At 40.6% G+C, this 13,269-nt stretch overlaps 1 protein-coding gene across 1 annotated transcript in view; it reads left to right on the forward strand.

The window, feature by feature from the left end:
• The window catches only part of LOC121379459, a 62,951-nt gene that overhangs the window by 15,288 nt on the left and 34,394 nt on the right, over positions 1-13,269 (forward strand). Inside the window, exons 2-5 of the mRNA XM_041508101.1 lie at positions 568-910; positions 2,478-6,008; positions 8,633-8,814; positions 12,009-12,179. Of these exons, the coding sequence (XP_041364035.1) occupies positions 568-910; positions 2,478-6,008; positions 8,633-8,814; positions 12,009-12,179 (4,227 nt within the window). The remainder of the gene's footprint in view (positions 1-567; positions 911-2,477; positions 6,009-8,632; positions 8,815-12,008; positions 12,180-13,269) is intronic.

Consider the following 13,269-nt stretch of genomic DNA (forward strand, 5'->3'; position numbering starts at 1 on the left):
CCTTGCTGCTGATCGAAAAGAGTAGCCCATGAAGTGGCGACAGCGGGTTTCCTCTCTCAATATCTGTGTGGTCCTTAACCATATGTCCGACGCCATATAACCGTAAATAAAATGTGCTGAGTGCGTCGTTAAATAAAACAGTTCTTCTTCCTTCGATTTCGCCATATATTGTATCGTACTGAATTTAAAAGCAGTAAGCGATCTTGTATATTAAGAAGAGATAATTTGTGTGACATTTCATAAAAACATGTCAGTTCTTACCACGACCTTTGATGTGGCAGACACGGAGCACGGGTAGGGACTGGAAAAAACTACCGAGGGCGATCGATCCTTCGGGATGCTAAACTACATCCCGTCCACAAACTAAATAACATATATATGCGTGTGTTTATATATACATGTATATATATAAACATGTATATATAAACACACGCACACACGCATGAGCGTATATAAATATCCCGTCTATCTGCTATCTCTTTGCCTCACATACAACTGTAGAGCTTATGTATGTGCTTACTATACATAAGATCTGCTGTCGTATATACTAATTTTCGTCTTATTCAGGAATTGGTGCTGCAGAATTGACAGGAGTCACCATAACAGGCCATGATGATGGCTATGTAGCAATGGAGGATGGGTCATGTACTGCATGTAAAGCTACGATCAATGTCGACTACGCCCAATCGTTACCAGGATTCATTTTCTTTGCTGCTGACTCTGGGAATTTGATAGAGAAGCCCATCAGTCAGGGCTCTTCTAGCTATGAGATCGCGAGTACTAGTTTCTCTGGACCAGGCACCTACTGGGTGAACATCACCGTCACACTGGGATCAGACATCTACACGCTTCCTCTGACGTTTATCGTTGAAACTCAGCTTGTTGGGTTTCAGGCGGATATTTCTTCTGGGTTTGTTTCTTGTTTACATGGAAACTGGTCAACGTTATTATTATCAGTAGTAGTAGTAGTAGTAGTAGTAGTAGTAGTAGTAGTAGTAGTAGTAGTAGTAGTAGTAGTAGTAGTAGTAGAAGTAGTAGTAGTAGTACTAGTAGTAGTAGTAGTAGGGGTAGTAATAGTAGTAGTAGTAGAAAAAGAAGTAGTAGTAGTAATAGTAGTAGTAGTAATAGGAATAGTAGTAATAGTATGTAGTAGTAGTAGTAGTAGTAGTAGTAGTAGTAATAGTAGTAGTAATAGTAGTAGTAGTACTAATAGTAGTAGTTTAATAGTAGTTGTAATAGGAACATTAGTAATAGTATGTAGTAGTAGTACTAGTAATAGTATTAGTAGTAGCATTAGTAGTAGTAGTAGTAGTAATAGTAGTAGTAGTAATAGGAACAGTAGTAATAGTATGCAGTAGTAGTAGTAGTAGTAGTAGTAGTAGTAGTAGTAGTAGTAGTAGTAGTAGTAGTAGTAGTAGTAGTACTAGTAGTAGTAATAGTAGTAGTATATTTATTATTATTATTATCATTAAATAAATAATAAATGAGGTTACTGTCTCATATATATATAAAATATATATATATATATATATATATATATATATATATATATATATATATATATATATATATATATATATATACCCGCCTGTGAGATAAGTCGTATGTCTAGTATATCTGTTGCTTCATACCCATATGTCAATTTTCTTCTCTGTATACTGCATTCATACCTGTCTATCTACCGATTTCATAACCGTCTCTTAGATGTCCTGTCTGTCTGCTACTTTCAATCACGTCTGTGAAATATAATGCCCGGCCTGTCTGCCTGCTTTCATCCTCATCTGTTAGATATCCTACATGTCTACTGCTTTCATCCCCGTCTGTCAGATATCCAACCAGTCTCCCTGCTTTCATACCCGTCTGTCAGATTTCCAACCAGTCTCCCTGCTTTCATCCCCGTCTGTCAGATATCCAACCAGTCTCCCTGCTTTCATCCCCGTCTGTCAGATATCTAACCAGTCTCCCTGCTTTCATCCCAGTCTGTCAGATACCCAACCAGTCTCCCTATTTTTATATCCGTATGTCAGGTATCCTGCCTGCCTGTCTGTCTGCTGTCGTCCCAGTCTGTGATATATCCTGTATGTCTGCTTGTGTCATACCCGTCTGCGACGTCACATAATCCGTATGTCTACATTTTTAATCCCCGTCTGTCAGATACCATGTTTGTCTGCTTGTGTCATATCCGTCTGCGACGTCACATAATCAGTCTGTCTACTGTTTTATTTTATTCCCGTCTGCCAGATAGCCTGCCTGTCTGCCTGCCTTCATTACTGTCTTTCAGATATCCTGTCTGTCTGCTTGTGTCACATCCGTTTGCGACGTCGCATAATCCGTCTGTCTACTGTGTTTATCCCCGTCTATCATATATCCTGTCTGTCTACTGCTTTCGCCCCAGTCTTTCAGATATCCTGTATGTTTGTCTTACATCTACCTGCTGTGTGTTGGTCAGTATGTTCATCATTATGTCTTTTTTATAGGTATTTGATTCCAAATGAAGAATTTGCTCTAACGGCTGCGGTAAACAGTGGAACCAACGTTTTGTTTACCGTAGACTTGGAACAAAACATCAGAATGTTGAAATCGTGTGATGGAAATAATCTTCAAACTAACGTCACTTACTCATACAATGAGACTGGAACATATAACCTTGCAGTAATGGCTTCGAACTATATCAGCAACAGCAGCAGCAACATGATTGTCTTAGTCATGTACAAACCAAACGGCTTCACGGTAACGCAAACAAGTCCATCGACATTGCAAACGACAGAGGATACTGTCTTCAAAATTGATCTGGACAGTAATGCACTGGTCTCAATGGGCAACGTCACTATATTTCTTTCCTGCGACAATGGCTCAAACACCTCGACACCATTGACCATCAGCCCGGGAGGGAGTCAAAATGTACCCTGGACTTTCAGCATTCAGGGTAACTACACAATCGAAGTACAAATTACTAACGCTGTAGGCAGCGTCTCTAATACATTCAACATATATGTTTGGGATAGATTAAATATCAGTCTCTGTTTACCCAACAGTTATGTGGCTGTGAACGAAGAAGTTTCATTCTTTATAGATGGACTTCCACCATCTGGATTTCTGTACAAAATTGATTTTGGAAATGGCATTGTTAGGGAAAACAGCGATGAAGACATACTGTACAGCTCGTACAGTCCTATCGACCTCACTGGTGTCAACTACACAGAACCGGGAAACTACACTGTTCATTTCGAAGCACAAAACCAGCGCTATGCTGTAGTCCGAGATTTTGAACTCATAGCACTTGTTGGAATTGATGAACTAATAGTTGAATGGGGAAACGCAACAGTTGCTGTAGGTTCTACCTACATGGTCACGGTTAACGTCACCCAAGGAACTGACGTCCTTGTCGGCATCAATTTTCACGAAACCTTTGCCATGAATAAGGATTGTAATTATCTGCAAGCCGAGCACATATTCAACACTGTTGGGAATTACACAATCAATGTGTTTGCTTCAAATCCAGCTGGCAACAAGTCTGAAACGTTTGACGTTGAGGTCGTATATGACTTAAATGGATTGACTATCGATGTAGAAAAACCCTTTCTACAGACAACTGAAAGCGCCAGTTTCATTGTCAACCTGGATCCAACTGCTAATGTTTCAATGGGCACCTTGACAATTAACATCATGCCGTGTGATACATCTAATTTTACAGGCGCATTGATTATATCTCCTGGAAACTTTAAAACGTTTCCTTGTACTTTTACGATTCAAGGGAACTACTCTGTTACAGTAACAATATTATCCCCACTTGGCACAGAGTTATCAAAGACAGTGGATATCTATGTATGGGATGTTCTTAATGTAACCCTGTCAGTTGATGAATTCAACTTCAAAGTCGGTTACAATCCTGTCTTTCAGATAAATGACCCACCACCTTCAGGTTTCTTGTACGCTATTGACTTCGCTGAGTCGACCACATTAAATCAAATAGATCCTGCTATCCTGGCCAGTCCCTATAGCAACATTATCTTACCATCGTCATTCAACTACAATGCACCGGGACAATATGTAGTTACTTTTAAAGCATTCAACGACTTCTATATGATTTTCAGGAACCTGTGTCTGAATGTCCAGTATGGAATACCAGACAGCTACCTCCAGGTTAATCCAAAACGAACGTATGTTATTCCTGATGATATCGCTACATATATAATCTTTTCAAACTCCAACAGCACTGCTCCAAAACCCACCAATGTCACTTGTGATATTAATTATGGAGATGGGACCGTCCTAACAAATGATTCCACTGAGTTTGATTATGACGACACTGGCCTTGGACTTCGACTAGAACACAGTTACACAGCAGCTGGAACATACGAAGTGATTCTGAACTGCAGCAACCTAGTAAGCAGTCTTGTCCTCACGACCACCATCCATGCAATTGTGGTCACTGCTGATACATTCAATGTATCGTACAGTAGTGTTAACCTACACAACGAGAGTCAGTCTGGGCTGCTGCAGGTTGAGCTACAGCTGTATGACTTGACAACTCCTCCCAATGGTGTCAGTCTATTGTGGGATTTTGCTGATGGTTCTACTCCTGAAGAGGTTAATCCTATGGTTAGCTTTTCTAAACAACACACCTACTCAAACAGAGGAAATTACTCCGGTTCTGTCAAGATAACATATGCAGGTGTTGCAGCTACGAAGTCGTTTGATGTCAGAATGGGAGCTTTTGTAATCACGATGGTTACAGCAGAAGATGTTGGATTGGTTTCTGAGAAGCAGTTTAACTTTGAAATAACTAAATACTTAACTGCAACATCTGCTAATGTTGACGTTAGTTGGGGGGATGGAACCACTGATACATTTGTATTTTCTCAAAGTTTATCACAGAAGTCTGTAAATCACGTCTTTGCATTAGGCGGGGTGTTTGCACCACAAATCCAAGTATCTACTGATAATGGTATAGAGTATTCTTCCATTCAAAATTTCATCACGATTCAGAATGTCGTCCAGAACATAACATGGCCTGTATCCTCAAATGCTGTACTTTTGCGTCCATTTGCACCAAAACTAGTATACAACGGCGACGCGTTCCTGATACATTTAACATGTTACTTCAACTACGATGACGTTAATATGACCAGCGAAAACGTTAACTTCACCAGCGATGCTCCAGAGGTCATTGCACCAACATATACATACGAGACACAAGGGGAGCGGTCAATTTCGGTAACGTGTTCAAACATCTTCACTAGTCAGACATTGACAGCTACAATTCAGGTTTTCAGTGACTGTTTTAATTCTGGCACAATGTTTGAAACCACCTACCGATCTGTAAACACACCGCTCAAAGCATTCATGTCATCTATTCCTGCCATCTCGGGACGGGTGGAACTCACAGCAAAGTGTCAAAACAGCACCGACATCACATACACATGGACTGTTGAAGAACAAGACATTACTGATCCCACTGTATGGCGAAAATTGAATGTTCTTACCCCAAATGCAAATGTGTATGACCTGGCTATCTCAAGCATTGGACCTGGCACGTTTCGACTGACCTGCAATCTGACGGTTGTTGCAACCAAACTGGAATCGATAGAAGACTTTATGTATGTTGAACTCATAAATCCTCCACTTGTGGTTGAACTAACAGGGGGCACGCAGCGAGTTGTAGGGAAAAATGTTGTTATTTCTTTAGATGCTGTATCCAACTCCTATGATCCAGTCATTGGTTATGGAAAGGAAAACCATCTTTCGTTTTCCTGGAATTGTTATCAGGTAGTCGAAAATGACTTGGATAGCTATTTTGTACCACATAGTACTGATACTACCTACAGGGCAAAATCTTCCTGCAATATATTGGTGCCATCAGATGGTGTAATTTCAGTTCTTGCATCATCCTTAGTCTTAGATGGATGGTCTATTTTTGAAGCAAATATTACCAAGGATACTCGGGCAGCAGTAGCAATTCAAGCCATAAAAGTCGTTGAAGTGTCTCCGCCTCAAATAACTCTCACGTAAGTATGTTGCACAATATAATTTTAAACAATATACACTAAAGGTATTGCTTGAATCACCTACACATCTTTGAGACCTAGTTAGTGAGAAATGACGACACATACGTGAGGTAAAGCGCTCGCCTGATGTGATGTCGGCCTGGGGTCGATACCTGTCGGTGGGCCCTTTGGACTATTGCTTGTTCCAGCCAGTGCATCACGACTGGAATATCAGAAGCCTTTGTATGTGCTGTCCTGTCAGTGGGGTGGTGCATATAAAAGTAATTTGCTACTAATAGAAACAAATGTAGCTGGTTTTCTCTCAAAGAATATGTGTGAAACTTACCAAATGGTTGACATCCAATAGCCGATGATTAATAATCAATGTCCTCTTGACTAAAACAAAATTATCATTCAGTTTTATTATGATTCAAACAACCTGCATAAAAACAAAATGACGACGTATTATGCGATGACCCCATTATTGATATATGTAACACGTGTAGACTTCAATTACAAACATGTTATAGCGGCCAAATACAGAAAACATTTTCATGATATTTAAAGACAACAAAAACCTTACTTAATTTATATTTATTTGTATTTGTATTTCATGAACAAATTTTAAACATCATCATGTAGACAATTTCTCATTAGGTTTTGACTGGGAAATAAATACACATGTAGTACTAAGCTTTTTTCATAATAGTTCTCTGATGTAGTAAGGAATAAAAGTTATTTATTTCTGAGCTGATTGTTTTCTAAATTGTACACAAAAATAGTACATTTTTGTTGTTTCCAAAACACTTTGACCTTTCTTTTTACGTCAAACCAAACGGGAATTTAAAAAAAAAAAAAAAAAAAACATTTTTACAGAATGATGGGACGTAGTATAGTTGCTGTGGTCGTACGGTTTGTTTTGTTTGACGACACCACTGGAGTACATTGATTAATTAATCATCGGCTATAGGATGTTAAACATTTGGTAATTCTGACTCGTAGTTATCAGAGGAAACCCGTTGCATTTTTCCTAACGCAGCAAGGGATCTTTTATATACACTTTTCCACAGACAGTATAGCACATAACACGACCTTTAATATACCAGTCGTGATGCACTGGCTGGAATGAGAAACAGCACAATGGGCCCACCGAAGGGGGGTCGATCACAGACCGACCATTTGACTACGTCCCGCCCCTGGTCACACGGAGGATGCCATCTGGAGTACTGTTCATACAGTTGGTATATCAGCATATGGATGTGTGTTTCACAATGGTTTTAATGAAATTACATTCTAGGAGGAAAAAAGTTTGTTTTGTTTAGCGACACCACTAGAGCACATTGGTTTATTAATCATCGGCTATTGGATGTCAAATATGGTAATTATGATATATAGTCTTAGAGAGGAAACCCGCTACATTTTTCCTTTTGCAGCAAGGGATCTGTTATATGCACCATTCCTCAGCCAGGATAGCACATACTACGGCCTTTGATGTACCAGTCGTGGTGCACTGGCTGGAATAAGAAATATCCCGATGGGCCCACCGACGGGGATCGATCCCAGAACGACAAGCGCATCAAGCCAGCGTTTTAGTACTGGATTACGTCCCGTCCCCCACCCCCTTTCAAAAACAAATGCAACAAGAAATGCTTCATTCAAGTAGTTGTCCTCAGAACTTATTCCACTCGAATCATTGTGAAACAGTCACATGTTGATATAGCCGCTCAACAGCACTCCCGGTGGTTGTCTTGCTTGTAGGAGATACATGTAGGAACACAGAAACTAGTTACCCGAATGATGATCACTAATGTACCTATGTCAAATTGTTTACATATTTACATAAACTTGTTCCCGTTTGCCTCCACTGTATCTCTGAACCTAACTATGTATTTATGTATTGTAAAGTTTGTTTTATTTAAGATCACCAGATCACTTTAATTAATTAAACAACGGCTATTGCAAGTTAAAAATTTGACAATAGGGAAAACTCAACACACATTTCCATTGCCAGTAAGGGATATTGTATACTATTCACTTTCTTACATACTTGACAGTACTTACCACGGCCTTTGATATACCAGTTGCGGTAGTTGTATTATATGCATAAATGTCTTATATTTTATGGAAAATAATCCTGAATGAACCACAATACATTTTGTAGTTGCATTCTATGCCAGATAAATTATACATTTTCAGTTTTGGCCATAACAAATAGCACATATAGGAAACCTGGGCATCTTTCATATGTACTTTTCCACATAAAGAAAAGCACATACTATGGCCTTTGACCAGTTGTGGTGGACTGGTTGGAACGAGACCCTGAATGGATCCACCGCGGTGGTTCGATTCTGCGACGCAAACACCTCAAGCGAGCACTCAGCCGACTGAGCTAAACTCGCGCCTAGTCCCTTACAACTGCTCCTGAACTACAGTATCTCGGTGCGTGTTCTTTGAACATCACATGCAGTCCAAGATTTATGACAGGATTATGAAAACCAATACAAACACATGAATCTCCCATCTGTTTCCCTATAAGTTGACAAAACAAAATATAATACAGAATAATCAATTATCATAACATGGTTATCATTTTAATACCAATATTACTAGTATATAATACTAGCATTTGATTTGTTGTTTTTCAGCTGTAAGTGGAACTGTGAATTTAAAAAGTCGAGAGGGTCTCGCATGGTGTACGAGACCGATGTAACCTGTCCTGATTGTTCCGCTTCCCAACTGGCATCAGGAGCATATGAATGGACCTTGTACAAGTACAGCGGGAATAGCTACGATATAGTGGATAACATAGACTCACATTTCCTCTCAGGTAAGTTTTAAGCGGGGTTTTTTTGTTTTGTTTTTCGTTTGTTTGTTCGTTAATTTGTTTTTTGTTTTTGTTTTTTTGCATAACGAAAAAGAACGTTTGATTAACGATCCCGCAGCATATTTTAAGGCAGTACCGACACGACCTATAGTCCGTCCCACAGGGAACGCCTTTTTCATACTGTGGAATGTACTACAAGTTATTTATTTCTGAGCTGATTGATTGTAAATTGCACTCAAAAATAGTAAAATTTTTCATTTACTCATCAAATCAAACTGAAATTATTTACAAAGAAAACCAACATTTTTATAGAATGATGGGACGGACTATAGAGAGTGAGAGGCAAAATCTCACTTCGTCAGTAACAGAAAAGAATATTTTTTTAATGACCGTATCGTTAAAAAATACCTTGGTGTATTGGATCGTAAAGTGGGACGTAATACTTAGATGTCATACGATTGGTGCACTGAAATAACTGAAATCGATTTAGGGATTATGTGAAATAAATAGGATATTAAACTCGCTACCAATTCGTATCATGTTTACGTCCCTCGTGAAATAATTTCCATTGCCACTCGCTGAGGTTCGTGACAGTTGAAAATTATTTCACTCAAGACATAAATATGATGCGAAATGAAAGCTCGTTTAATATCCTATTAATATTCACTTTACTACATCTTCAACTGTGCACTCACTTTGATTCACGCTGCTAGTGGGATACGAGCCTATGACCAACCGACTGTCGCGATGAGTTTTGAAGCAATAAGGAAAGGGAACGCCGGCTATTTTGGTGTCTAACATGGCCATATGGACGTTAAATTTGGTGAAAGCAATGTATACAGACGGGTTATCTGATATACGGATATCAAAGACAGGAAACCCGCTGTCGCTACATAAGCTACTGTCATCGATATAACAGCAAAGGGTCTTTTGTGTGCAATTTCCCACTGACAGGGTAGTACATAACACGGTTCTTGATTTAGTTTGTTCGTCGAGGACAATGTTCCATGAAACCATCCCATCAACTCAAAAAATAAATGCATTAATGAATTCATTAATGTTGAACAATATGGTATATATACTCTTCAAAAAAAGAAACGCAAAAGGGTACAAATGGGTTATAACTCCGATTTTATGTTTCCTACCGGTTCATGCTTTGTGAATATAAGGTCATTGCATGTCCCAAACACATTCCCACGGTTACATTCGATAAAACGCAGCTACTGTACAATAAAGTTCCAAAATGTGAATATTCGCAAAAACGCAGCCACGTGCAAACCATGTCACCACTGCACGTGCGTTGTCTGCACGTGCAACATGAACACCGACAGTATAAAAGTGCAGGGTGTTCGCTTGCCTGGCCTCTGTATCTGGCCGACAGTTGACAATCCAGGACATGCCACGTCTCAGTGAACCGCAGAGAAACAATGCCATCGGCCGACTAGACGCAGGCGAATCCAGAACGGCCGTTGCCAGGGCATTCCATGTGTCCCCAAGCACCATCTCCAGACTGTGGGACCGTTACCAGCAACATGGATCAACACGTGACCTCCCTAGATCCGGTCGACCACGGGTCACTACCCCCGGGCAGGACCGCTACATCCGGGTACGCCACCTTCGGGAACGATTGACTACTGCCACCTCCACAGCCGCAGCAATACCAGGTTTGCGCAGGATATCCGACCAGACCGTACGGAACCGCCTACGTGAGGTAGGAATTCGTGCCAGACGTCCAGTTCGAGGTGTCATCTTAACACCACAACACCGTCGACTCCGACTGCAGTGGTGCCAGATTCATCGACAATGGCCTCAACTGCGATGGAGACAGGTGTGGTTCAGTGACGAGTCCCGATTTCTGCTCCGACGTCATGATGGAAGATGTCGCGTGTATAGGCGTCGTGGTGAACGTTATGCGGCAAACTGCGTGCAGGAAGTGGACAGATTCGGCGGGGGTAGTGTCATGGTGTGGGCAGCCATCTCACACACTGGCAGAACTGACCTGGTCCACGTGCAGGGCAACCTGAATGCACAGGGCTACATTGACCAGATCCTCCGGCCACACATCGTTCCAGTTATGGCCAACGCCAACGCAGTGTTCCAACATGACAACGCCAGGCCTCACACAGCACGTCTCACAACGGCTTTCTACAGAACAACAACATTAATGTCCTTCCTTGGCCATCGATATCACCGGATTTGAACCCAATTGAGCATCTATGGGACGAGTTGGACCGACGCCTCCGACAGCGACAACCACAGCCCCAGACCCTGCCCGAGCTGGCAGCAGCCTTGCAGGCCGAGTGGGCCACCATCCCCCGGGACGTCATCCGTACTCTGGTTGCTTCAATGGGCAGGCGGTGCCAGGCAGTTGTCAACACACGCGGAGGCCACACCCGGTATTGACTCCAGATGACCTTGACCTTGGTGGTGTGTCCTATCACTTACTCACAATGGACTAGAGTGAATTGTGAACAATCCTGCAACATTTGGTAATTATCGGACTCACCATTCAATAATTAAATCAATTCTCCAAATGTTACGACAATGTGGTTTTGCGTTTCTTCTTTTGAAGAGTATACTATCTCAAAACTGGCATACAGAAATGTAGAGACAGGCAGACATACATACATGCACATGCACCCACACGGGTTATAACACTAGCTCGAGTCACCTCCATCTCTCCCTTTATTGATATTGTTTGTTTGTTTGTTTATTTGTTTATTAGCGTGTCACATGACAATACGCATAAAATATTCATACTATATACAATTACGTATTGTCACTCAGCCTACATACGCTTATGAGACACTCAAAACATAAAATACGAAGTATTATTCATATAAAAAACCTAATATGTACATGTATATAAAAGCAACATTACATTATATAATTCAAAAAATTTTTAATAAAATCTAATTTCATAATTAGACAATACTATATAAAATTATAAAAGAATTGTTTCCACTGAACATCAATAAGGGGAGGGTTGGAGTTGACTCGAGTTATAATAAGACATAATTCCAAGTACACATGAGAATGTTACATTGTACTGTGTGTATCCAGCAGAGAAGGGCCACGTGTTGGTGCCGGGTAGATTCATTTGTAGTTTTACTTGGCAGCTAGAGTAAACCACCTATACCCCCCCCCCCCCCCCCCCCCCCCGGACCCGCCACTGATTTTTTTTGTTTATATGACAGCGTCGTCAGCTAAGATGTTTGATCTGGATGGTGATTTCATGGAGCAGGGGAGCAGTTACAAGCTGAAGGTCACATTTATTGTTGGAAATATCGCCCCAGGGTCATCCGAGGTCACATTCGTTGTAAACGAAGAACCGTATGGTGGAACTTGCATCGTCTCTCCTACGACAGGTGAGTTTTCAGACACTTTTCCTAACAATATCTTCCAGCCGTTCATACATTGCCACGAACAGAAAAAATGTAGCGGGTATCTTCTCAAAGACTATATGTAAAATTTACCAAATATTTGACATCCAATAGCCGATGATTTATAAATCCATGTGCTCTAGTAGTGCCGTTAAACAAAACAAACTTGAACTTTTCTTCCTCACGTTCTGCCTTCGTGATTATATATTAGATGATCTATCTGTCATATCCTGCATACTGTCGTCTTTGACTACTTGCTTGGCATATACACTATTCTTCTTATTTACCCGCCTGTTTTCCTCTCAAAATATCTATACATCTCTTTAATCATTCTATACTACTCAAATCAAGTTACGGGTCAGTAAATATATTTTATATGCCAGTGTATCTCATACTACTAGTATTATACTGAAGGCGACGGGATTGTTATGACTTCGAAATGTAGATCACTATGTGGCTAATAAGCGATTGGGACCCCCCCCCCCAATTATTGATGTCCGTCTTTCTCGGAACTGGCAAAATTAACAAAAACAAACGAAACGATATCCCCACTATCACTATGTATCAAATATACTTTACCTTGATTTATGTATTGTATTGTACTTTCCCCCACAGATCCTTATACTGTGGTGTTACGTAATTCTATAAATAACCGGCCTCGGTGGCGTCGTGGCAGGCCATCGGTCTACAGGCTGGTAGGTACTGGGTTCGGATCCCAGTCGAGGCATGGGATTTTTAATCGAGATACTGACTCCAAACCCTGAGTGAGTGTTCCGCAAGGCACCGACCAGTGATCCATAACTGGTTCAACAAAGGCCATGGTTTGTGCTATCCTGCCTGTGGGAAGCGCAAATAAAAGATCCCTTGCTGCCTGTCGTAAAAAGAGTAGACTATGTGGCGACAGCGGGTTTCCTCTAAAAACAGTGTCAGAATGACCATATGTTTGACGTCCAATAGCCGATGATAAGATAAAAAATCAATGTGCTCTAGCAGCGTCGTTAAATAAAACAAACTTTACTAATTCTATAAATAATATTTTTATATACATGTATTTATGAGAATGTTATATTGTTTC

Source organism: Gigantopelta aegis, chromosome 8 (genome assembly GCF_016097555.1).
Source record: "Gigantopelta aegis isolate Gae_Host chromosome 8, Gae_host_genome, whole genome shotgun sequence".
Classification (NCBI taxonomy): domain Eukaryota; kingdom Metazoa; phylum Mollusca; class Gastropoda; order Neomphalida; family Peltospiridae; genus Gigantopelta; species Gigantopelta aegis.